Source organism: Manis javanica, chromosome 2 (genome assembly GCF_040802235.1).
Source record: "Manis javanica isolate MJ-LG chromosome 2, MJ_LKY, whole genome shotgun sequence".
NCBI lineage: Eukaryota > Metazoa > Chordata > Mammalia > Pholidota > Manidae > Manis > Manis javanica.
In genome coordinates, this window is record NC_133157.1 from 551,056 (window position 1) to 576,981 (window position 25,926).

The window sequence follows — 25,926 nt, forward strand, 5'->3', positions numbered from 1 at the left end:
AAAAAGAATAAAATACCTAGGAATAAATTTAAGCAAGAAGGTAAAAGACCTGTATATCGAAAACTACAAGGCATTAATGAAAGAAATAGAAGATGTTATAAATGAATGGAAAGATATTCCATGCTCATATCAAATTCATTGGAAGAATTAATATTGTTAAAAATATCCATACTAAGGGGAACCCTCCTACACTGCTGGTGGGAATGTAAGCTAGTTCAACCATTGTGGAGAGCAATATGTAGGTTCCTCAGAAAACTAAAAACAGAAATACCATTTGACCTGGGAATTCCACTCCTAGGAATTTACCCAAAGAAAATAACTTCTCTGATTCAAAAAGACAGATGCACCCCTATGTTTATCACAGCACTATTTACAATAGCCAAGATATGGAAGCAACCTAAGTGCCCATCAGTAGATGGATGGATAAAGAAGATGTGGTACATATACACAATGGAATATTACTCAGCCATAAGAAGAAAACAAATCCTACCGTTTACAACAACATGGATGGAGCTAGAGGGTATTACGCTCAGTGAAATAAGCCAGGCGGAGAAAGACAAGTACCAAATGGTTTCCCTCATTTGTGGAGTATAACAACAACGAAGCAAAACTGAAGGAACAAAACAGCAGCAGACTCACAGACTCCAAGAAGGGACTAGTGGTTAGCAAAGGGGAGGGGAGGGGAGGACGGGTGGGGAGGGAGGGAGAAGGGGATTGGGGGTATCGTGATTGGTGCACATGGTGTGTGTGGGGTCACGGGGAAGACAGTGTAGCTCAGAGAAGACAAGTAGGGACTCTGTGGCATCTCACTACACAGACAGTGACTGCAGTGAGGTATGGGGGGGACTCGATAATAAGGGTGAATGTAAGAACCACATTGTTTTGCTTGTGAAACCTTCATAAGAGTGTCTATCAATGATACCTTAATAAAAAAATGTCCATACTACCCAAAGCAATATACATATTCAATGCAATTCCTATAAAAATTCCAATGGTATTTTTCACAGAAATTTGGAGAAACAATTCCAAAATTTGTATGGAACCAAAAGAATTCGACTAGCCAAAGTAATCTTGAGAAAGAAGTACGAAGCAGGAGGCATCACACTCCCCGATTTCAAACTATATCACAAAGCTACGGTAACTGAAACAATATGGTAATTAAAAATTGACACATAGATAATTGGAACAGAATAGAGAGCTCAGAAATAAATCCATGCATATATGGTCAATTACTTCATGACAAAGGAACCATGCATATAAAGCTCAGAAAAGACAGTCTCTTCAACAGATGGTGTTAGTAAAATTGGACAGCACCTTCAAAAGAATGAAACTGGATCATTATCTTACACCATACACAAAAATTAACCCAAAATGGAATAGATTTGAACATAAAACCTGAAACCGTAGAACTCTTAGAAGGAAATGTAGATGGTAAGCTCCCTGACACCGGTCTTGACAATAATTTTTAAATCTGACACCAAAGCAAAAGCAACAAAATAAAAACTCAAGAGGTGGGATGACATCAAACTAAAGGCCTTCTGCGCAACGAAGGATGCTGTCAACAAGATGAAAAGGCCGCTTACTGAATAGGAGAAAATTTTTTCAAATCATATATAAGATCAGGGGCTATTATCCAAAATACATCAAAAAGATCACCCATCATGACCAAGTGGGATTTATTCCAGGGATGCAAGAATGGTACAATATTGAAAAATCCATCAACATCATCCACCACATCAACAAAAAGAAGGACAAAAATCATATGATAATCTCAATAGATGCTGAAAAAGCATTTGACAAAATTCAACATCCATTCATGATAAAAACTCTTTAAAAAATGGGTATAGAGAGCAAGTACCTCAACATAATAAAGGCCACATATGACAAACCCACAGCCAACATCATACTTAACAGTGAAAACCTGAAAGCTTTTCCCGTAAGATTGGGAGTAAGACAAGAATGCCCACTCTCCCCACTTTTATTCAACATAGTTCTGGAGGTCCTGGCCATGGTAATCAGACAAGAGGCATCCAGATTGATAAGGAAGAAGTCAAACTGTCACTGTTTGCAGATGACATGATAGTGTACATAAAAATCCCTAAAGAATCCACCTCAAAACTACTAGAACTAATGACTGAATTCAGCAAAGGTACAGGATATAAAATTAATACACAGAAATCTGCTGTATTTCTATATACTAACACAAACTAGCAGAAAAATAAATCAGGAAAATAACTCCATTTACAATTGCATCAAAAAGAATAAAATACGTAGGAATAAACCTAACCAAAGAGGTGAAAGACCTTTGCTCTAAAACTACAAGACACTCATAAGAGAAAGAGGACACCAATAAATGGAAACACACCCCGTGCTCATGGCTAGGAAGAATTAATATTGTCAAAATGGCCATCCTGCCTAAAGCAATCTACAGATTCAATGCAATCCCTGTCAAAATAACTACAGCATTCTTCAATGAACTAGAGCAAATAGTTCTAAAATTCATATGGAACCACAAAAGACCTTGAATAGCCAAAGCAATGCTGAAGAGGAAGAATAAAGCTGGGGGGATTGTGCTCCCCAACTTCAAGCTCTACTATAAAGCCACAGTAATCAAGACAATTTGGTACTGACACAAGAACACAGCCACAGATCAATGGAACAGACTAGAGAGCCTAGATATAAACCCAAGCATATATGGCCAATTAATACATGATAAAGGAGCCATGGACATACAATGGGGAAATGACAGCCTCTTCAACAGCTGGTGCTGGCAAAACTGGACAGCTACATGCGAGAGAATGAAACTAGACAAAAGTAAACGTGAAATGAATCAAAGATCTGAATGGAGTCATGAAACCATAAAACTCATAGAAGAAAACACAGCCAAAAATCTCTTGAAAATAAGCATGAGCGACAGCCTCTTCAACAGCTGGTGTTGGCAGAACTGGACAGCTACATGTAAGAGAATGAACCTGGATCACTGTCTAACCCCATACACAAAAGGAAACTCCAAATAGATCAAAGACCTGAATGTAAGTCATGAAACCCTAAAACTCTTAGGAAAAAATATAGGCAAAAATCTCTTGGACATAAACATGAGCAACTTCTTCATGAACTTATCTCCCCGGGCAAGGGAAACAAAAGCAAAAATGAACAAGTGGGACTGTATCAAGCTGAAAAGCTTCTCTACAGCAAAGGACACCATCAGTAGAACAAAAAGACATCCTACAGTATGGGAGAATATATTCATAAATGACTCATCTGATAAGGGGTTAGCATCAAAAATATATAAAGAACTCATATGCCTCAGCACCCAAAAAACAAATAACCAGCTTAAGAAATGGGAGGAGGAGCTGAACAGACACTTCTCCAAAGAAGAAATCTGGATGGCAAAAGGCACATGAAAAGATGCTCCACATCACTAATTATCAGGGAAATGCAAATTAAAACCGCAATGAGATATCACCTCACAGCAGTTAGGATGGATCCAAAAGACAAGAAACAACAAATGCTGGTGAGGATGAGGAAAAAGGGGAACCCTCCTACCCTGTCAATGAGAATGTAAATTGGTGCAACCATTGTGTAAAGCAATATGGAGGTTTCTCAAAAACATTAAAAATAGAAATACCACTTTATCCAGTAACTCCACTCCTAGGAATTCACCTGGAGAAAACAAGGTCCCTGATTAAAAAAGACAGATGCACCCCTATGTTTATCACCACACTATTTGCAATAGCCAAGATATGCAACCGACCTAGGTGTCCATCAGTAGATGAATGGATAAAGAAGATGTGGTACATATACACAATGGAATACTATTTGGCCATAAAAAGAAAAGAAATCCTCCCATTTGCAACAACATGGATGGAGCTAGAGGGTATTATGCTCAGTGAAATAAGTCAGACAAAGAAAGACAAATACCATGTGATTTCATTTACATGTGGAATCTAAAAAACAAAAGCACTGACACCAAGCTCATAGGTACAGAGAATAGATTGGTTGTTCCAAGACAGAGGGGATAGGGAATGGGTGGAATAGGTGAACTGTTCTGTTTTTTTCAGTTTAACTAAATTGAATTTAAAAACCCACATATACTGATTATTATCCTGATGATTAGAAAATGCTGATGAAAGAAAAATTTTTAAAAACCTAAATCCTAAACAAATGGAGAAGAGAAATTGTGTTCATGGATTGGAAGACTCAAAATAGTAAAGATACCAATTCTCCCCAGTGTGATCACAGATTTAACATAATGCCAATAAAATTTTCAGGAGGAATTTTTTAGGTTTAGAGGGGCTGACTATACAGTTCTGAGAAGAGGAGTGAAGCTGGGGGACTCACACTGTGCAGCCCTGAGACCTACTGTGTGGCTGTGGCTTTCACGACAGTCAGGCTAATAGACCCAGGAGAGGGCGCAGAACTAGACCCACACAGACGAGGCCATTCACACAAAAGTGCAGAGGAACTCACAGAAAAAGGTGGGCTCTTCAACAAACTGCGCTGTCGGTCATCCACACACCAAGGAAGTGAACCCTGGCTACAAAGAGCATAGGTCTAAGTGTACATCATGAAGCTGTGACACTTTTAGGAGAAAGAAATTTTCGTGACCTGGGGCTAGGCACAAAGTTCTTAGTAATGCGTGAACAGCACCATCCCAAAAAGCAAGCCGATAAATCAGATTTCATCAAGAATTTAAAGTTTTGCTCTGTGAGATACACCGTTAAGACAACAAAAAGACAAGCTAAACCTCGGAGAAGACATTGCAAACCGCGCCCATGTGACAAAGGACTGGCTCTAGAAGGTACAAGGAATTCCCTAAACAGGAAGAAGTCAAACAATCCAGTTTTAAAAGGGGCAAAGGACAGGACACCTCAGCAGAGAGGGTGTCTGTATGCAAATGAGGACATACAAAAGTGTCTGACATAGGCCATCGGTGCAGATCAACTTCAGGGAGCCTTCACTTCACACCTGTCAGATTGCTACAACTTAAGGTGACATCAAACGATGGGAAGGATACAAAGGCTGAAGCTCTCACTCTAGAAAACAGTTGGCAGTTTCAGCCACACAGCCCAGCAGCCTGTCTTTCGGTGAGAAATGTGAGCCCAGGTCCACGCAGACTTGTGCACGAATGTCCACAGCCACATTCACAGCCCCAGGGGGACTCTGCAGGTCCCTCCTGCAGGGGAGCCATAAGCAATTGCCGCCCATCCACCCAGCTGGCCTCCAGGTAAGCACAGAGGAAGGACCACCAGGCCTCCGCCTCCCTGAGGGGAAGGAGCCAGGCTTAGCCCATCCCTGTAGGAGGACAGCCGGGGCAGGGCATGACCACAGAGGGCCTGGGAGGGGGTGCTGCCTGGTTCTGAATGCAAGGGTGCTCACGAGAACCTAGACACGTGCACAAAAACGGGGCAATTTCACTGTGTGCTTAAAAACAACCAGGCAACAGCCAAGAGAGGCTCCTCCCGCCTCCGGTCAGACTGGACTGCAGGCTGGCAGGGCCTCCCGGTGTCGCTCTGTCTGAGCTCCTAGCCTCAGGCGCTCTCTGGTCACCTGATGCTGACCAGCCCTTAGTCTGAGCCCTGGCACCCACCCCAGCTTCCAGCTGGGGGAGGGTGGGGTCAGAGGACAAAGTCTGAGCAGCCTCCAGGGAGGGGCTGGGGCCACCTGGGCAGGTCACCAAAGAGGGTGGGTGAGCTGGGGGCAACTATGGGCAGCAAGTGGAGGGGATGACCCTGGGTGGGCGCAGCCCTTGGGGAGCCCTGGCCCAGCCGCGCTGAGTCTCCGCTGGCTGGCCTGTGAACTGGAGGTGGGTGGCACCAGCCCAAAGCACACCTGCTCCCAGGTCGGTCACCTCCCTGGCTGAGGGCCCAGGTCCAGGTGGGCGGTAACGAGGCGGGACGGCACCCGGCAGTGCCTGAGGGGCAACAGTCTGGCTTCCACCTGCTGCAGCTGCTCGTCCACCAGCCCAGGTACGGGGTCTGTCCTGGTCTGGGGGCTGACCAGTCCTGAAGGGACTATTCTGAGACAGGGGTGCACCCAACCTCTTCGCTGGATCACTGGGAGTCAGGCTGGGAGGGTCTCAGGTTGCCTTGTTCCCTGGAGGGGGTTCCTGGTGTCCTTGGCCTCTGCCTATCACCTGTTTTTGATGTAGCCTGTGGTCTGGGAGCTGGCTGGGGACACTGGCTGGGCCTGTGGCCTGACCGCAGGTCAAGCAGGTCACCTATCCTCGCTGAGCCTCTGTCTTCCCTGCTTAAAATGGGATCCAACCGGCCTGTCCCGTCCATAGGGCCAGGAGCCAGGCAAGGGCAGCGCACACCCCTCTGCCTCGCTCAGTCTGGATGAGTCGTTGGCAATGTTTGCCTTATTGCGGGAAACGCAGGATGACCCAAACCCGCTGGAGGCTTCTGAGAGCCGCTCCCACCGAGCAGTGTTGCCAGCGGGGCTGCGGCTCCCGATGACCAGCGTGCAGGGCCTGGCTCAGGACCCCTGGGGCCAGGAGAGGGCCTGCAGGGGCCGTGCCACTGGGCTGGGCACCGTGGCCTTGTGCAAACAGCATTCTTGGGTCAGCCCCGGTGGGCTGCTGAGGGCCTATGGGACCAAGTAAAAAGTTTCAAAATCTGATTAGAGAAACCCAAGGTCAGGTTTTCAAATAGAAACCAGATGTTTTTGTTAAGAACTTCTGGCCTCAAGTTTCTTTAATCAAGAAAACGTGCTTCCCAGGACCCAGCTAACCTCATTCACAGGGTTACACACGGAGCCCAGGCGGTCACCTGTGCCACCTGGCTCAGGACCAACCCCACGGCTCACCGAGAAAACCCTGCCCTAGGAGAGGCCTGGTGTAGGGGCTGCCGACAGGGGGCAGGTGGGTGGGAGAGGGGGCCCTTGGTGCCCCGAGCTCCGTCTGGAGTGCCCCTGCACGGCTGGGCCTCCTCCTCCTATGGGGAGGCTGGGGAGAAAGCAGGGGTCCTGGGAGGGTAGGGAGAGGGGCTGCCCAGATAGCATCATGGGGGTAGTAGCTGCCCCAGTCCCTCCTGTGGCATTAGAAGGGGCTCCCCCTGCGAGCGCTGTGTCAGCAGACAGGGCCCCTCTGACGCCCATGCACCCTGGGCAGCCCACTCCTGTGGCCCCTGCTCTGGCCAAGGGGCACTGTCTGAGCCCCAGGGAGGTCGCAGTGGCTCTCCAGGGCAGCAGCGTCTGCAGCAAGTGGAGGGTGCCCGCTGCTGCCCACCCGCCCCAGGGCCAGCCCTGCCAGCACCATGGGGCTGACCTGCAAGGAGCGCATCCTGACCGGCCTGCTGGGTGCTGCAGTGGCCTCAGGCCTCACCACACTCATCCTCTTCCTGGTGGAGGCCACTGACATCCTCCTGCCCGCAGACTCCAAGGTGCGCTCTGGGCTCTGGGCAGTGGGAGGGCTGTGCCCGCCCTCACCCACTGACCTGCTGTCACTCCCAGTTTGGGATCGTGTTTGACGCCGGGTCCTCCCACACATCTGTCTTTGTGTATCGGTGGCCAGCAGACAAGGAGAATAACACAGGCGTGGTCAGCCAGGCCTCGGCCTGCCAGGTGAAAGGTCAGTGGGCAGTTCCATCGAAAGTGGACATGTATGGGGAACTGTCAGTATTGGATTCCCAGCGGGGGGAAGGTTTGGGAGGCGGCACAAGCTGAGCCAGGTGGCAGCTGCATTCCCATCCCTCAACAAATCAACCTAAAGGAAAAGGAGCGCAGAGAGGTTCAGGGAGTTGCCTACAGTGGCACAGCTAGTCACAGGGCTCTGGAGGTGCACCACCTGAGCCTGCAGAGAACTGGCATAGCCCTCAGGCCATGCCCCATCCTTCCTGCCTCTCCTGGCTCCTGCGGCTCCAGGCATCCCTGGGTCCGTGGCACGCCACCCCACCCTCTCCCTCTGACTCCCCGAGCCCCCTTCCTGTGGGTCTCGAGTCTCCCTCCCCTCTCCCTCAGAAGGGTGACTACTGGACATAGGGCTCACCCAGGGAATGACCACCACCAGGATGGTCGCAGCTTAAGATTCTTACTATCACATCTGCAAAGACCCTTTTCCCAAATAAGTCACATGCAGCTGCCAGGCGTTGGGATGTGGATGCATCTTCTGAGGGGTCCTTGCAGCTCGGCTAACCTTCAGGCGCTGGACCACATCCTGGGGTGTTATGTATGTTTCAGGGCCTGGAATCTCCTCCTATACCTCCAACCCTATAGAGGCCGGTGAAAGCCTGCAGGGCTGCCTGGAGGAGGCATTGGCACTGATCCCAGAGGCCCGGCGCCCAGAAACGCCCATGTTCCTGGGGGCCACAGCTGGCATGAGGCTGCTCAGGTGAGGGGTCAGCGCAGGGCCTGCACATGTCAGTGGAGAGCAGCTGCACGTGCAGGGGGCATGGGCTCCAGCCAGCTTGCATCCCGGTCCCCTGCCCAGCCGTAAGAACAGCTCTCAGGCGGAGGACATCTTTGCGGCGGTCAGCCGGGTCCTGGGCCAGTCTCCCGTGGACTTCCGGGGCGCTGAGCTCCTGGCTGGACAGGATGAAGGTGCCTTGGGTTGGATCACCATCAACTACGTCCTGGGCATGCTGGTGAAGGTGCCAAGGGCGGCCCGGAATGGGGGCGGGGGCCAGGGCTGCGGGTCAGGGTGGCTGGGCCCAGGACTCAGTTCCCCCCTGTGGTCAGTATTCCTTCTCTGGAGAATGGGTCCAGCCTCAGGAGGGGACGCCAGTGGGCGCCCTGGACATGGGTGGGGCCTCCACCCAGATCACCTTTGTGCCTGGAGGCCCCATACTGGACAAGAGCACCCAGGCCACCTTCCGCCTCTATGGCACAGAGCACAGCGTCTACACCCACAGCTACCTCTGCTTTGGGCGAGACCAGGTGCTGGGCAGGCTCCTGGCTGGGCTGGTGCAGGTCAGCTGGGCCTCGGGGGCGGAGGGAGGCCACGGGGTGGCCCCGCGGCACCAGGGTGCTCAGGGTGGCCTCCCTTTCTCCCTGCAGAGCAGCCGGGCCCCCGTCATCCGTCACCCGTGCTACCACAGCGGCTATCGGGGCTCCCTGGCCCCGGCCCCCCTGTACGAGTCGCCCTGTGTCCACATCGCAGCCTCCCCAGACCTCACCAGGAACCTCACTGTGGAAGGGACAGGGAACCCTTGGGCCTGTGTTGCGGCCCTTAGGCGCCTCTTCAACTTCTCCAGCTGTGCGGGCCGAGGACACTGCGCCTTCAATGGGGTCTACCAGCCCCCTGTGCAGGGCCGGTTCTACGTAAGTGCTCCCTGCCCGCCCCAGGGTCTCAGGGCCTGATCCCAGGTGGGCCCCCAGTGGGGTGGGGACTTGCCCTGGTGCATCCTGGCGCCTCCTGCTAACCCGGGCCCACTAGGGCATCACGCCCAGGCAGGCACATCCATCTCCCCTCCCTGCCCCCAGGCCTTCTCCAATTTCTACTACACTTTCCACTTCCTGAACCTCACCTCCAGGCAACCGCTGGCCGCCGTCAACGCCACAATCTGGGAGTTCTGCCAGAGACCATGGAAGCTGGTGGGTGGGCCAGGGCACCCCCCCCCCCGACACTGGGCCTCCCCTGCCTACCTGGGCCGCAGGCGCAGACTTCACCGAGCAGGGACTTGGCAGGACCCCATCCCGGGCAGGGTGGCTAGTGAGGCCCCAGGAGAGCCGAGGGGGGTGGACAGCCCCATGGGCATCCTGCTCCAGGAAGGAGATCTAGAGTCGCGCCCCGGGGTGGGGCCAGCTTTCGGAGAGCCAAGGGGCAGGGCCTCACCCACTCTCACCTCTGGGGACCCAGGTGGAGGCAAGCTTCCCAGGGCAGGACCACTGGCTCCGCGACTACTGTGCCTCCGGCCTGTACATCCTCACGCTTCTGCTCGAGGGCTTTGGGTTCAGTGAGGAGACCTGGCCTGGCCTTGAGTTCCGCAAACAGGTGACCACCTCCCAGGGCTCCAGCCATCAGTCCCAGGGCAAGGGTGGGCTGGGGGCTCTGGGGCAGCTGCCTGTAGCCGTGACCTGCCCATGTGTCTGCAGGCTGGGGGCACCGACATTGGCTGGACGCTAGGCTACATGCTGAACTTGACCAACATGATCCCGGCGGAGGCGCCTGCCCTGTGGCGGGCAGAAAGCTACGGGGTCTGGGTGGCTGGCATCGTCTTTGTGGTGCTGACCCTTGTGGCCATTCTCGGGGCTGCTGCGGTCCAGCTCTTCTGGCCCCAGGACTAAGCCAGGCTGCCACCTGATGTGAGAAGGCCGAGGACCAGCTCCCACAGCCAGGGTGGCCATCCCAGCCTGAGCCCCGGCCTTCCTGAGGCCCTGACTTCCGTGGGGCCTCCTTGTCCTGGGGGCTCTGGCCCCACAGTCAGATGCCCTGCTCTGCCCTCAGGGTCCTTCTGGCCATGGAGGTTTGCTGTGCACCCCCTGCCCCCAACCACAGCCTCCCCATCCCAGCACTGCTGGGTCACCCTCTCCCCCATACTTCCCAGGACATTGGGTGCCTTTCTGCGCAAATACCAGGCCACAGGACCCCTGTAGCATTCTGTTCCGTGGCTGTGTGGCCTGCAGTTCCAGTGGGCCCTGGGGCCAGGACGAGCCTGGGATAGAGTGACCGCTGGAGCAGGCGGGGGCTGGCTGCCCGGGAGGGGCTGGCAGTGGGGCCTGGCCTCGCGGGGAAGCCAGGAGTCGGCCTCTGCCTGGGTCCCTGGTGTCATGGGCCTGAGGGGCAGTGTCCAGGCTCTGCATGCCTCTCCTGGGTGGCCACAGCCCACACCCACAGAAGCCTGTCAGGCCCTCTCCACAGCCAAGCCCCGAATGTGCAGCACAGCATGGTGGGGACAGGTGGCTTTATTAAAACATTCCTTGCCATGAGACTAAGGGCCGATCTCACCGGGCCCCAGGTGGGGGCTCCTCACACACGCTGGCTGGCTGGGACCACGGAGCACTTGGGGAAAATGCCGACGTGGCTGTCCAGGTGGCCCTCCAGCCATGCCTGGTCCACTGCAGGGGGAGGCCAGGGTTCCTCAGGGCGTCGCCCACCCACAGAAGCCCCCTGTGCCCCGGCAGGCAATGGGGAGAGGGCAGCTGCCTGCTCTACCTTCACATAGGACGTCCACGATGTCCCCCCGCCTCAAGGCCAGGTCCTCGGGCTCCTAGGCTGAATAGCTGTGCTGGGCCACCACCTGGTAGAGGACAGGCCGGCCGGCCACTCCCTGCAACAGGATCAGGGCTGCAGATGGCCGGGCCCTGGGGGAAGGTCCCAGGCCACCTCCACAGCCACCCTGACCCTTGCCCGTGCTCGCCCGAGTCTCACCCAACACGGTAGCCACAGCCCCTCGGGTTCAGCTGCCGAGTCCCACCAGGCCCTCTGCAGTGGCTCCTCCCCAGAGAGGGGCACCCAGCGTCCATTGTCACCAGGGTCTCTGTAACTGCAGAGAGACTGCTCAGAGCAGGAAGTGAGGGAGCTGACCACCTGCACCAGGGTGAGGACCTGCAGGGAGGGCCTGACCTCTGATGTGCCAGCCTCTTCCAGCTGCTGCCCTGGGGCTCCCACTCTGGGCTTGGGGCTGAGAGGGGCCCGGCTCAGAGCCCACCTCCAAAACCCGGCTCAGCGGGTGGGTGGCTTTCTGGCCCACCTGAGCTGCCCACACTGGGCCTGGGGAGCCAGGGCCGGGCTCAGCAGAGCCCGCAGGCTGGACAGGTCAGCTCCTCTCTGGGCCTTCAGGGCCAGGGTGAAGGTACACTGCACTGTGATGGGCACTAAGGACTCGGGCCCCCCTGAAGCCACTCCCTGGGGCCAGGCAAAAAGGTAGTGGTTGGTCTCAAAGCCTCAAGTTTGTGTGCCCAGGGCCTGGCTGGGGTGGGCTCCAGCTGGGGGGATGAAGGCAGGGGCTGAGAGGGTGGGAAGGGGCTGGTGTCCTCAGGGCTTGCAAGACTTCAACAGCTGGGGTCCCCACAGCCATTCAGAGGGACAGGGCCTGAGGAGTGAGGGTGACATGAGGGACTGCGCCTCTCACCCCAGCCCCCACGGGGTCCTCAGCTGCCAGCAGCCCTGCAGAAGGAGACAGAGCAAGACCCAGGTGGCCTCTAGTCAGAACAACGGGGTAGAGAGGCTGTCAGAACCACATGCCCACGGGACGCCTCCTCGGGGGACAGAGCGGCCGCTCCCAGCTCCCGAGGTGTCTGCTGGCTCCCATCTACATTGTGTCCAGGATGCCCCTACCTGGAGGGACCTGTCTGGCGATTTGTTCCATGCTGAGTATCTGCAAGAGAGAGCCAAGGCCTGGGGTGGGGCCTGGGGGCAGGGGCAGGAGCAGGGGTGGGAGAAGGCCTGGGCAGGCAGGGGACAGGGGCCTGGGGTGGGGCAGATGTCCTCCGTCAAGGGCTTGTCAGGGGAGGTGCCTGGATGCTGTCCCAGCAGAGCCGGTGGGGAGGGGTGTGGCCTCTGAGCTGGTCTGGCAGGTGCGAGCCGGAAGCGCAGCCCGGTTAGGGGTGAGGTCAGGACATGAACCAGGTCCCTGCAGGCCTGGAGGCCCAGGCAGGCTGCTCCGCACCAGAGGACCCGACGTTCCCCGGCCCGCCTGGGCCGGCTCCAGCTGGGTGGTCCCTGTGACCCGGGGAGGCCGAGGGCCAGGGCCAGGGGCCAGCTGGACTTCATCCCCAAGTTGGGCACTGACACAGCGGGTGCACTCGAGGCGCCCCGAGATCCAGGCCGCACTGGCTGGCTCACTCAGACCCTGATTTCAATGCGGGGGTTCCTGAAGTTTCAACCTAGTTTGTAAATGAAGCATTTAGATTTCACCAGATTTACCAGCTGCCTAAAACAATCAGGCCAGGAAGGTGAAGAGCTTAAAACCCCGTATGTGGAGTGAGTGCAGGTGCAGCCACTCGTGGGGATGTGATCGCGCACAGGCGCGGTCACGGGAAGAGTTGCCGTTAAGGCGCCATCTGTTACGTGCGTTAACGTCGGCGAAAGGAAAAGAGAAAACCCCTCTATTGTTTAAGTCCTTCCATAAATTTGATGTTAACAGCCACCTTTTCTGTGCAGGGGGATCCCCAACTCCTGGAGTGGGCTTTGGGCTGTGGTTAGCCCACCCCTCCTGCCCAGGAGAAGCCAATGTCTCTCCCTTTGGCCCCACCCCAGCACGGGGTCAGTGGGAAGCCCTGTGTCCAGGTAGGAAGGTGGGGGAGATGGGGGCTAGGCTGAAGGGCAGGACCCCAGCGATGCACAGGCTGTGGGCCGGGCCTCACGGGATCCAGGGTGCGTGAGGCCCCCCAGGCTCCTGCCTGTGCCCTGGTGGGCATCAGTGTAGCCCCCATCCCACTGGTCCCTGTGGCCGGCTCAGGCCATGTCCCCAGCCTGGCGGAGAAAGCCGAAGCTCTGTCCCAGCTGTGGATGCCGGTCCCCACGCTCAGGTTGGGGTGGGGTGCCTCCAAGCACTGTGGCCCTTGCCCACCTCACCGGGGGCCAGGCTCACATACCTGCTCACCATAGGTGACTGGCTCACAGTGGGCAGAGGGCTTTTGTGAAGGGGCCCTAAGAGAAGGCCTGAGTGGGGACGGGGGGCGGCGCAGAGCAGGGCCCGGGGTTTGCGGCTTGCTCTGTGTCCCCACACCCTGTGCGGCCTTGAGCGGCCTCCCACCCCACGCCTGGCGGGACAGCCCCATTCCTGAGGCCCAGGCCCGGCTGCGAGGGCACTGCTGTGTCAGCCCACAACCCCATCTGCACCCTTCCTGGGACCCTCCAGGCTGCCTGGAGTCAGGATGGCCTGAGGTCTCAGCTCCCCCTCTGCTACCCCCGAGGCCTAAGTGGGGGCTCTATGGGGGGCAGGCAAAGGCCCCTTTCCCTTTGAGCGGGATGGGCTCAGAACAAATGGGGGTGTGGGGAGGGCTGGGAGAGCACAGTTTCAGTCTGGAAAGGGGGTGTGACAGTGCTAGCCCTGGCGGGGAGTGGCCACCCTGGGTCCACACAGGACTGTGGCCTCAGGGGTATGACAGGCCCTCACCCCAGGGAGAAGCAGGCATACAGAGGTAAACCAGCCCCTTCCCACCGAGGGGCAGCACTGGGCCTGTCCTTGCCGTCTGCATCCTGAACCTGTGGGCACAGGGTGACAGTCTTGCTCAGTCCCCCTGATGGGCAGGTGGGCACGGCACCGCTCCCCCCAAGCAAGATGGCATGATGTTTACAGACTTTCAAGTGGGTGAGACAGCCACCCCCAACCTCAGGTCAGAGGAATGTTGGGGGCCCTGGAGGGTTCAGGGCATCTGTGGCATTTTCCTTCTTTAACTGTAAAAGGTCTAGAGGGCTGTGGCCTGCGATATGCCAGACGGGAAGTCTGGCCGCCTGGAAGGCCACCCACCCACCTGGGACTGCTGAGGTCGGGCCCCCTCGTACTGGTCATCAGGGACAGCAGAGGCCACCACCTGAGGGCAGACAGCAGGGAATGCCGGGTTGGGGGCACCCAGCCGCACCCCAGGGGCCCTGCTGCGCCAGCCCTCACTGCTTGTCCTGCACCCCATCTCCCATCTGCTGGGTGGGGGCTGTCCACATCTGGGCCAAGGCTGCTGGACCACTGACAAAGTACCTGTACTGATAATTTTAGGTTTAGTACGATTTTTTAAATCTCTATTTCTTAGAAACAGGCCTGTGCTATGACAGTTGAGCCCTAAATTGGATAAATGCAGTTCAGGGCCTCCTCCACCCTGCCCGGCCTGCACCGGCAGAGACGGTGGTGTCTGTGACCTGCACCCTCACTGGCAGCTGCACCCACTGCCAACAGCATGCTGGCCCTTAGTGACCTTGGGGGTGCTGGGGCCCAAGGGCCGCCAGCCTGAAATCAGAGTAACTTCTTGGGAGTTTTCTGCCCCCCGCCGCTGAGTCTGGGGTGAGCTCCTCCCCTGTGTTCCGTGGTCAGGTGTTGCTGCCTGGCCCGGGCACCCCAGGGCGGGCATGATATGGCCCAGGCCACCCCACCTTGGCCCTCTCTGGGAGTTCATTCTCTGAGGCAGAGACACAGAGACAGGGAGGCCGGGGGCCGCAGCTGAGGTGGGGTCAGGCAGGGCAGCAGGGGTGCCTGTAAGAGGGTACGAGCCCGCCTCCCCTGCAGCTGGCTTCTGGCGGGTCTGCTTGCTCGTTTCAGGAACCCAGATCTGCGAGCCCCGCTGGGAAACCCTGCCCCAGCCCAGGAACCCAGGCACACGTGCGGTTTGAGGGCAGCCTGCGCCCACTCTCCACCCACCAAGGCCCTGACGACGGCCTGGCCAGACCCCTCGTGTCCCTGTGAGCAACATGTGGGCCGCCCCGCCCCTCCCCGGCTGCCTGTGCTCCTGGCCCCAAGGACCTGGCACCCGAGAAGCCAGAAGTCCCCCGTTACCTCGGCCAAGTCCACAGGCGCCAGGTGCTGCCTGTGGGGCCGGAAGACCTCACCCCTGGGGACCTGCCGGAGCTGCAGTGGGGCCTGCTTCTGGAGGGGGACCCGCCAGTGCAGCCTGAGCGGTTGACCAGGAGTCCCCAGGCCTTGGAGTAGAAGGGGCCACCTGGAGCCACCACCCACTTCCCACAGGCCACAGGAAGCCTTGACCCAGCCCCCTCCCTGGGCACCCAGACCACCTCCCTCCAGAAGTTTCTTGGGGGCCTGTCCAGACGTGAGCCCCAGACCGTGAGTCAGCCCAGGAGCTGGAGGCGGTGGGGCCAGCCCAGCCCTCCTCACCGGCACGTGGTCCTGGGCAGCATCCAGGCAGTTGTGGGCCCCTTCTGGCCCCATGGAGATGGCTTCCTAGAGGCTGTGGGTGGCCTCGGCCCAGAGCCCCAGCTGGCACTGCACCGCTGCCACGTTGAACAGCACCTGGCAGGGAGGGGGCGGGTGGCAACAGGCTGGGACCTGCCCCACTCTAGTCCCATGCTGGGCCCCATTCCTGCTCCATGCCTGACCTCCCCGACCCCTGGCCTAGGCCCCACCCTGTGCTCTCCAGCCTCAGCAGCTGAGGCTTCTCCGGGTGCCCAGAAGATGCAGGGCCCGGCGGGCGCTGTGGGTAGCACCGGGTCAGATGCTGCTGCTTGCAGCTGTGCTCCGCAACCCTGTGCTCCTGGGCTCACAGTCAGAGGCCCGTAACCCATCTCTGGGAGTGCCCTCTGGGCTGCCTCACCCATCTGCACCCAGCCAGACCCCCTGGCGGCCCCCTCTTCTCTGTGCCTCCAGGGGTCCGAGGTGCCATGTGGGGAACCCCTCTCCATCCTCCCCCACCTCCCCCAATGCCAAAGGATGTTTTGATGGACAAGGGTTGGGTCAAGGCTGGGATATGCTGGGGGACAGAAGCCAAGTTGCACGGTGCCCTGGGAGGCGACCCTGCCCACTGACCTGCTAAACCACTGTGGGGCCTGCACACGTTCTTTCAGCCTGGCTTGGTGTCGGTGGGAAGAGCACCCGGCCCCTCCCCACAGCCCTAAGTCTCCAGGGCCTGCACCCAGAACCAGCTGGCCACCCTCTAGACCCTATTACAGGGCCTGGTGGGGGCCACGGCTGCACCAACACCCCGGGCCGTGCCCTGCATCGTTCACTGGCTGGGGTCCCAGGTGGCTTATGGATGCCCACCTGGAGGGACTTTCCACCTGAATTGTTTATTGCAACACCGGTTGTTCCCAGAGGCCTCCAAGGCAGTGTGTTTCCAGGAGTGTGGAGTACCGTGCTCCCAGGGCCCCTCCCTCTGGGCCGACACTGCCCCCGGTGCCCAGGAGGGGGACCAAGGGCAGAGCTGGGAGGAGACACCCCTGCCAGGGGCCCGCAGCCAAGCTGGGCTCCTACCCAGGCCCTCCTGTCCCTCTCCTACCCACCGGCTCTGACCCCCCCCCCTCCTCCACTCCTGGCGTCCCCCACCCACTCTGTGGCCTAACCCCTCAAGGTGAGTGGCCGGTGGGGATGGCGGGGCACCTCTGGCCACAGGCAGCATTTCCGTCAGTGTGCCCCTGTGACACCGACAAGACGACAGGAGCTCAGGGCCTGCCAGAGGTGAGGACAGCTGGGGTGCTCACCTGGAGCAGCGCCCAGAGGCCCCGCAGGCCCTGCCTCTCAGAGGCCAGCTCCCCGTGTGAGCCCAGTGCAAGCTCATCTCCCAGGCCTGCAGCTTAAACGGCAGGCCCAGCTGCATGTAGTCGGTGGCAGGGCTACCCCTCAGCTGTGCCAGGGCCAGGCAGAAGTCTGGCAGGGCCTCCTGGAGCCTGTGGGCAGCGAGGTTGCCTGGGGTGGAAGGCCCTCGGCTGCTGCAGCAGAAGGGGCCTAGCCCTGCCCCAGCCTTGTCCCCACCCTCAGCTCCAGGGACACCGCTGGGGGATAGTGGTGGCCACCACTCAGGTCTCAGCACATGGTCGGCACTCGAGTCCCGACAGACGAGTCAAGGGGTCGATACACAGATGTGGCTGTGCCGGGTGCCATGCTCCTGGTGTCAGGCGGTGCCCAGCTCTGATGCAGCTCTGCCCTCTGAGCATTTTGCTCCCCTGCTAGGGCCCCTGTCTGCTCCCAGAACCCTCTTCCCAACCAGCCCTGCATAGTGCCCTGGGCATTTCCCTCCTGCTTCTCAGGCCCTTGTGCCCTGAAGGCCTCCCCATGCAGAGACCTGCTGGGAGCTCCCTGGCCCCCACTGGAGCCCCAGCTCCCCCAGGCAGGCTCCTGGGCCAGTGAGAGGGGGAGGTGCCCCCCAGGGCCTGCCTGCCAGTGTGGGGCATTCTGTGGACCTTGTCCCTGAGGGCCAGGCAGTGGGGGAGAAGGCCAGGCCGTCCTGCGGCCCTGATTCCATCTCGGGAAAGGGCTGCAGCACAGATACCAGTAGGACCCCCAGCTCCTCTGTCCTGCATGCACGGCTCCACCAACCCTGCCCTCGGGTTCCGCCTCAGCAGAATGGACGTGATCACACCCTCCCTCTGCAGACAGACAGGATGAAGAGCAGAAAGGGGTGCCGGCTAAAGGTCTGTGAACTGCAGCGTAGAGACAGGGGTCACTGTGTCACTGCCCTGCAGCCCTGGAGGGGCGCCAGTGAGGGGGACGACTGGGGAGAGAGGGGAGGTGGGAGTGCAGGAACAGACCTGGCAGAGACAAAGGGCCGTCAGAGAGGGAACAGGCACCTCTGCGCTCACCTGTCCAGCTGGAAGTTGGCCACTCCCTGCTGAAAGAAGCCGACAGCCATGCAGGTGTCCTTTGTCACTGCTTGGTCAAATGCCTGGGGACAAAAATGCCTGTGGATCACCAAGGTCTGTAACCCTAACCCCCCTGTCCAGACACAGTCCAGGTGGATGACAAGTGATGGGACCAAGGGTTGCATTAGCCCCTGTGACAGCCACCTGCAGGGGAAGGTCTCCTGCCCCCAGCCTGGGGCCCTTAGGGCATCACCCTCAGGGGCCTTCACCGCCTAAACCAGTCCAAGCTTCCAAGGGGCTTGGAGCCCAGCGAGGAAACACTCCAGTACAGTATAATGGTTACCTCTCCGGAGGGACTTATGCAAGATTTTTTTTTTAATCCTGTTTTTGGTAGTTCATACAAAATGACATAGTTCTCATCTATTAGAATCAGAAAGAACAAGTCAGTGTGTGTGTAAAGCATGATGTCCTTAAACCAGATGAAGACAGCAGCCATCTGCTAAACAGACAACAGGAAGGGTGTGACGGAAAAATCTGGCTGCGTGGGGGGCTTGTGGGCGAGCTGAGTGTGCCCTGCGGCTGAAGGTCCACAAGGGCACTGATGTGGGGGGCACTCCATACCAATGAAATGTTTGTCTGCCATCAGCCAAACCAAAGGTCACAGAGGTTCCCACAAACAGACCACAGTCCCGCTACACCCCTCCTTACCCTGTCCTGCTTCTCAGAGACAATTTTACTAATTGTAGTGATCCATCTGTTTTTAACACCTGCATATTTCCAACTAATGTGCCTGTGCTTCAATCTCTTAACTACCTATTGACTTTGGACAGTAAATGCTCCCTCTCTTCCTAGCAGAGTGGGGGATAGCTTAACACTCACATGCCTCTGCCCACAGCTGTAGTCCCTCTCGATAAACAGCAGTGTATGAGTGGGTGATAACTGACTGCCCTCACACCTGTGATTGATTCACTGCTGAACCGCCTGGCATCCAGCGACTGGATTCCCTTTCTTTAATAACATTCTATAACTGGAATTGTTACTGAGAGTTGTAGATTTATGTGCAGATGTCAGAGTGACACAGGGGAGCCCTTGTGCACTGTGCCAGCTTCCCCTGGGGTGAAGTTTTGCAAGATTTGAATACATTCCCCTATAATAGCTAATTCTCCTTTCATTTACCTAGTTTTCCAGGTAGCTGTCACTGTCACCCGGACAGTTACAGAAACCTGGTTCTTCCTACTGGACAAGTTGGAGACCGGAGCAAAAGGCACCGTGCTGCTGGCTCTGCATCACGTGCCCATGGAACATGGCTAAAGGGCAAAGAGAGGGTCTGTGCTGCCCCCTGGGCAGAGCAGGTGTGAGTGTGCCCCTGTGCACACCAGCTCTTGGTTCTGTTTTGGGTAGCAGATCAGGAGACAGGTGAGCCCTCAGATCTGGGGTTTGGGCGTGAACTAGACCTTGTCTACTCTCACCGCAGGTGTCTGATGAAGCCCCAGCCCCAAACCCTGCACTCTGGGGGGCAGGCAAGCCCCTTCCCAGCTGGGTCCACCCGGAAGCCTGTTTCCTAGGTCTCCAGCACCTGAGCCAGCGTTTGCCCCAGGCTTTCCCCATGACTGTGGAGTCTAGCACATGGTCACCACACAGTGGAGGCAGTGAGAGAGCCCTGCATTCTCACCCGAGTCCGGACTCAGCCCCCCGGACCACCTGCCTTGGGTGTCTGTTGCGGCAGGTGACTGGGGAACATCCTCAGGAGGAAGGGCGGGTGTCCCCACCCCATGTACCTTCGGAAGGAAGGGCGGAGGCCCTGGGTCCACCCCTTCAGCCAGGTCTCTGTCGCACCTGTCACTGACCCGGCGCACAGTAAGTAAGGCCCCCTTGGGCCAGAGAACTGCCTCCCCCAGGGGTGGGTTTCCTGCGGTCAGATCTGGGGCACCTGGCTGGCTGCTCCCTCGCAGCGCAGCCTCACCTGCAGTGCGGCCTCCGGGTGCCCAGCCAGCAGGTGCACGCAGCCCATGTTGAAGCACCTCCCCATGTCCGAGAAGAAGCGCAGGGCGCAGCCCCAGTCCCCACGCGCCACAGCCTGCGCGCCGCGGTGCCAGTCGCGCACCAGGTCCCCGAGCGAGGCGGGCGGTGGCGGGGATCCCGTGAGGGGTCCGCTGGGGTGGCGCGAGGGGCCGAGGGGCGCAGGGCCGGAGCTGCAGGGGCCGGAGCTCCGCGTGGGCAGGTGGGGGCCCCTGAGGCTCGCGGGGGTCAGGGGCAGAGGGGTGGGCGCCCCTGCGGGGGTGTCCGCGAGCGCCAGGGGCGCCACGCCTCCTGCTGTCCGCAGCGTCCGGGGGTCCAGCGTGGCCCCGCCCAAGCCCAGCAGGCCCCGCCCCACACGCGGCTGGCCCCGCCCCTTTCCCGCTGCGGCCCCGCCCCCACGGACTTCCGCCGACGCCTCCGCGCGGTGTCGCGCCCCAGCTCTCGCGGCGGCTCGGCCTCAGTGCGCCCGGGAAAGCAGGCCGGGCCTTCTGCCGACGCCGGGCCGGGTCCAGGTTCCGAGCGGACCCCGCCGGCTCAGGTGAGCGAGTCCCGGCGCTGACGGGGTCGCACGGGGGCCGGGCTGAAGGGCTGCGCGTTGGGCGGGCTCCGCAGCGCCCCTTTGTGGCCGAGGGGTGGCAGCGCGTGCGGGGCACAGGCCCGGGGGCAGCAGGGGCACAGCCGGGAGGCACGGCGGCAGGCCTGGGGGAGACCGAGGCCAGCGTGGGGGGCCCCGAGAACACCCGCCCGAGGCAGGCTGCCCCCAGAGACGAGGCGCGGCCGGGCCCTCCTGGCCCCCTGCACGAGTCCGTGGGCGTCCCGGGCGCCCTCCTCCGCCGTGGGAAACGAGCCTCCAGAGCCCGATGGCGGAGCGGGACCTGCCCTGGGCCCGGGGCCCCGTCAGCGCCCTGCCCCCCCCACCCCCCCGCAGCCTCACACGCGTCCCGCCTGACGCCGAGGCCCATGCCTCCTTCGCTGCCGCCTTCTCGGCGCCTGTATTAGGCAAGGTTCTCCAGGGAGACAGAACCGGCGCATGTACGGAGAGAGACTGTTTTCCAGGCGTTGGCTGACGCCATTGTGGGGCTGGCAGGTCCAGAATCTGCAGGGTGGGCCGCCTGCCGCGGGCCCAGGGAAGAACCTGGAGGCGGGCAGACGCCCCTCGCGCTGAAGGGAGCTGCCCTTTCTCTGGGACCTTGACTGACAGGATGAGCCCCACCTGCGTGGTGGAGGGTATCGGACTTCACTGCAAGCCTACCGTCCTAAACGTTAAATCTCATCTAAAATGTACTTTCACAGCGACATGTGACTATAACCAAATATTGTCCAGTTATCTGGGTCCCGTGCCCAGCCCAGCTGACACCTGAAATGGACCATCACAGCACCCAATCCAGAAAAGCTCCCGTAGATGGTCTCTGGGACTTTACCTACGGCAGGAGAACATGCCGGCCTAGAGGTGGGTGGGTGCCCCATATCATGGAATTCGCTTTTAAGGTGCGCAAGTCAGTGTGTGTCAAATGCAGAAATGTAGCGTGCAGTCGTCCCTAGTTCCTCGCCGCCCCAGCCCCTGGCACCACTCACCTGGTGCCAGTGTATGGGCTTGACACTCCCGGATGTTTTGTATAGACAACCATACAACATGTGCCCTTGGGGTGGCCTCCTTCCTCAGCATGATGTTCCCAAGGTCCATCCCTGGTCGCCTGTGGGTGCTTCACTCCTTTTTAAGGCTGAGTGGTGCACGGGCCATGCTGATCTTTCAGTCCCCAGTTGACAGGTTTCTGGGTGTTTCCTCTTTTTGGTCACAATGAATAGAGCTGTTGTGAACATTCGTGTGTACAGTTTTGGGTGGATGTGTGTCTTCAGTTCTCTTGGGTGACACCTGGGGGTGGGGGGTGGGGCTGCTGGGTCACGTGTCACTCTGTTCAACTTTTTTTTTTACTGTTTTCCAAGCAGCCATACCATTTTGCATCCCCATAATGCTGTTCACTCTTAAGTCACTTCAGACAGCCTTTCCTGCCATCACTCCACTCAAACGCCTGTCTGCGTCACCATTGACTTCCTTGTGGCTGAGCCCAGTGGTAACGCTGGGTGTGGCCCGTGCCCCCCTAGGTGCCTGGCCCCCAGAACATGACCTCTTGGTGTTCTCTGCCCCCAGCTGCCCCCTTTGCTTCCCTGGGCTTGTCCCACTGTTGGAATTACCATCTGGGTGTCTACTGTGCCCATTATTTCATCAACTTTTCTATTTTTGCAATAAAAAAATGAGAAAGGTGCCAAGGAATTTTTGTTGCAGCTGTATTCATACTAGCCAAAAACTGGAACAGCCAGGTGTGCTTCAGTGGGATAGCGGTTTACAGACTGCACCCACACCAAGGACGGCGGCTCACCGGTGAAAGGGATGAACGCATGGCAGGTGTTGTGGGGTCTGCTAAGTGAGGAAAGGCCACGTAGTTTAGGAGCCCACTTATATAATGTTCCAAAGGTCTGGAAATGAGAGGTTGTATAGAGAGAGATTGGTGGTCGCCTGGGGTCACTAACAGATCGATGATTTGAGGGCCCATAAAAGGGCAGCCCGAGGCCCCTGTGACGGACTGAGTCAGCGTCAGCATTCTGGCTGCAGTTTTAATTTCAGTGTTCAAGATGTTACCATCTCAAAAACTGGGGGAATGGTATATGGGATGTCTGTTATTTTTTACAAGTGCATGTGTATGTTGTAGATAATATAATTATCCCAAAATGTTTTTAAAAATTTAGGAAGATTTCAATTACAGGTTCTTTCAGCTCTAAAACATTAATTTCAGTGTTGTTTAGGAAAACGTTTGTGTATTTGAGCTAAAGTCTGTTCCCAAGTAGAGGCGAAGCCTAAGGAGGAACAAGAGAGAAGTGAAAGATCGCTTTGCAGTGGGAACGAGGTCGGCAGTGTCCGCACCGCCAGCGCAGCAATGCAGTCTACAGACGGAGGAGAGGAAACAGGAGATTGGAGGAGGCCATGCGCAGCCGAGAACAAGCAGGTTGGGGAAGTTGAGTCAAGCGGGACCTGCGGGCAGCGTGCAGCCCTGCACAGGTGACCTCGCACCCCTGCAAGTGCACTATCTGGGACCTGGGTGCCCAGCCCAGTTGAGCCTTGAGATGATGCAGCCCCTGCCTAGGCCTGGTCGCAACCCCCAGAGACCCTAAGGTGGGACCCCTGCCCCTGGCTCCAGTGCAGCCTGGCACCTGGGTTAAAGGGTCCCCCAAAAGCCCTCTCCTGGGGAGGCCCCGGAGGTCAAGACTCAGGGGGCGCCGGTCCCTCTTTGAGCCGCAGGGAGAAACTTGGTGCAGGACTGATGCCGACACAGCCGGCTTTAATGTCCTGCAGCACGCGTGTGCCTGGAAAACCACCCCCACCCAGCCCAGAGACAGCAACGTGTGCTTCCCATGGCCACGGCAGAGAAGCAGACACCAGCAGTGGGCATGTGTGCCCCCTCAGCGGCTGGCAAGGGTGTGAACTTGGGGCCCGGGCGCCGTGGGGCCTCTGTGCAGAGCAGTCTGGCGTCTCCCTGCAAGCTGCAGTCACAGCTCGGCCAGCGGCCCTGCTCCTGGTGGGTGCCCAAGGCATGACCACGCCTGGCTGTGAGGCTCACAGCAGCCAGAGGGGGGAAGGACGCAAAAGCTCACTGACGCCGGGCCACGGAATGCCACTCAGCCCTGGAAAGTACTAAGGACCGTGGCTGCTGCACAGGGGAGGAATCTCAAGAGCGCGGAGTGAAGGAGGCCAGACGTCCTCTGACTCCATTTATGTGAGTGTCCACAACAGGCAAATACCGAGAGAGACAGAAAGTGGACTCCCGGTTGCCAACAGCTGGGAAATGCGGGGTAGCTGCTAGTGGGCACGGGGTTAATCTTTCTGGGGTGATGAAAACGCTCTGGAAGCAGGTGGTGGCAGTGGCCGCACACACGTGGACACACCGAGCCAGTGAGCCACCCGGTGTAGAAGAGCACAGTTCGTGGCGCGCGCATCACATCTCAGTAAAGCTAAAAAGACCCACTGAGATGTGTGTAAATATTTAATTCAGTTTGAAAACCAATTCAAACAGTCTCCAAGTTAATGTCGTTGTTTATCCGAAGAGACCCTGTTTGCAGGGATCCATTCTGTGCACCCATGTCCCTGGGCGTCTTGGACAGCTCTGGGCTGGCGACCCATCTCCACCTGAATTTGGGGTTTGGGGACAGGAGGGTGAACTTAACCCGGCGCCGTGTGAGGAGCGCGGGCTGTCTGAGCATCCCACCCCATCTCCTGCTGCCGGGCCCCCAGGTGGGAGCAGCAGGCGCCTCGGCCTCTTCCTCTGCTTGGCTGGTTTTCCCAGCACCAGCGTGTCCGGCAGAGCTGTGTGAACCACACGTGTAATTTTGAATATTCTAGTAGGCACACTAAAAATAGAAAAACAAACAGGTGAGATGAACAATATATTCTGTTTAACCTCCGTATGCCCCAAACATTACCACTCCTACATGTGATCGATACGAAAAAGCAGTTCTGAGGCGCCTCATGCTGTCATTACCCTGTGTACGCTTTCCGTGCGCTGCAGAGTGTGGCCGTCCCATCTTGTGGGGGGACCGGGCATCACAGGAGGGCGCAGGCCTTGAGAGCCTCCCCATGGGGCGACAGCTTCTGGGACTCCAGGACTGGCACTGACTGTTCCACTGCACTCCCGCTGCGTGTCGTGTGGGTTACAAGGGCGGCCGAAGCATGGACGGCCCTGGTGAGGAATCACACTCCCAGAAGGGCTCCTGATGCACGCTCTCCAGCCTCCAGCCACCTGCTGTGCAGCCCCACCTGCCCCCAAGATGTAGGGCACAGGGGCTGCCTGGATAGCGGACATGAAGCTGGTGCCCCCATATTTCTGGAATAAAAAAGCAAAATGGCAAAGAAAGTGTGAGTTGGTGTCCAAACAGGCCACTTCTGTCACTGCAGTGTGGAGAAAACACCGTGTTCTGAGGCCACAGGATGGCCCCCAGACTCATTCTCCTGGGATGGACAGAAGGCTGAAGCCCAGGCCTCATGGTGGCTGCATTTGACCCTCAGCCAGCAATGTGGCTTCTTGTAGGGTCCTTTAATCTCTGCCTTTCCAGGTTATCTGAAAAGCAGCTTTGGGACGGGAGATGTCTTGAAGCATCTGCTCCGAGCTGCCCTCCCCCAGCCGTGAGCCGTGTCCCCTGGGCCACTGGCGCAGTCCCAGGCGCCGTGGCTGTGTCCTCTCGCATCCAGAGCCTCTGTGAGGAGGGACCACCGACCTGAGCAGCGTGCCGCCTAGCCCCTCCTGAGCCCGCGGAGCCCCTGGACTGTGCTTCCTTCCCTGGCAGCGAGGGGCCAGGGGGCTGGGGCCGGGGAGACATCCATGAGCACATGCTTGGTGCTCCCCAGGCCGCCACCTACCCCAGGCCGCCCGCTTCATGGACTGGGTCGGGCCTCACGCGGACTCTGTGGGACCCTGGGGGTTCTGCGGGAGTGACCCAGCTGAGGCGTCCTCCTTCCCCCATCTGGCCTGCTGGGTCGCTTCAGGGCCTGACTGTGGGGGCTCTGGAGGGGCCCGTGCTCAGAGCCCAGGCCCTCTGGCCTTGGGGCTGGCTCGGTGGGTGTGTCCAGCAGACAGCCTGGTGGGCCTGGGTCTGGTACGTCCAGAGCCCTGGGGCACCCAAGAGCCTGTAGATGCTGGGCCTGGCCTGTGTCGACCTTGCATATAGAAGAGCTGGTTATTTTACTAGCAGAACAGGAGGAACTAGAACCTGGGACATACCAACTGGCAGAACCCCAG

At 58.0% G+C, this 25,926-nt stretch overlaps 3 protein-coding genes across 20 annotated transcripts in view; 2 read left to right on the forward strand and 1 right to left on the reverse strand.

The window, feature by feature from the left end:
• Positions 1 to 747: 747 nt before the first annotated feature.
• Positions 748 to 10,866, forward strand: ENTPD8 (ectonucleoside triphosphate diphosphohydrolase 8). Of its 6 annotated transcripts, none has more exons than XM_037007523.2 (11): positions 748 to 5,685; positions 5,843 to 5,969; positions 7,112 to 7,382; positions 7,453 to 7,570; positions 8,179 to 8,329; positions 8,429 to 8,588; positions 8,677 to 8,907; positions 8,995 to 9,258; positions 9,471 to 9,531; positions 9,797 to 9,931; positions 10,033 to 10,169. In XM_037007523.2, the coding sequence occupies exons 3-10, from the start codon at positions 7,257 to 7,259 to the stop codon at positions 9,895 to 9,897; spliced, it is 1,212 nt and encodes a 403-aa protein (XP_036863418.2). In that variant the 5' UTR covers positions 748 to 5,685; positions 5,843 to 5,969; positions 7,112 to 7,256; the 3' UTR covers positions 9,898 to 9,931; positions 10,033 to 10,169. The 6 variants fall into 6 exon arrangements, with proteins under 6 accessions (XP_036863418.2, XP_036863414.2, XP_036863416.1 ...); XM_037007519.2 differs by having other exon boundaries at positions 752 to 5,685; positions 8,215 to 8,329; positions 9,421 to 9,531; positions 10,033 to 10,866; XM_037007521.2 differs by having other exon boundaries at positions 753 to 5,685; positions 8,828 to 8,907; positions 10,033 to 10,866.
• On the reverse strand, positions 10,706 to 21,102 carry NOXA1 (NADPH oxidase activator 1). The gene is given in 11 exon segments (XM_037007337.2): positions 10,706 to 10,747; positions 10,886 to 10,995; positions 11,093 to 11,207; positions 11,309 to 11,423; positions 12,012 to 12,046; positions 12,218 to 12,257; positions 14,359 to 14,418; positions 15,705 to 15,839; positions 18,122 to 18,204; positions 20,085 to 20,431; positions 20,544 to 21,102. Coding segments are annotated over 11 exon segments (1,641 nt in total).
• EXD3 (exonuclease 3'-5' domain containing 3) overlaps positions 19,984 to 25,926 on the forward strand; it is a 65,438-nt gene continuing 59,495 nt past the window's right edge. For 4 of the 13 annotated variants that reach the window (XR_012124607.1, XM_073220722.1, XM_073220729.1 and 1 more), the window contains exons 1-2: positions 19,984 to 20,678; positions 21,434 to 21,590. Coding sequence is in view for 3 of the 13 variants with exons in the window: in XM_073220722.1 (XP_073076823.1) it covers positions 21,503 to 21,590 (88 nt within the window). In the remaining 10 variants the exon portion in view is untranslated. Of the gene's footprint in view, positions 21,591 to 22,984; positions 23,911 to 25,926 lie in introns of all 13 variants that reach the window. The other 9 variants (XM_073220744.1, XM_073220750.1, XM_073220736.1 and 6 more) reach the window with 8 other exon arrangements.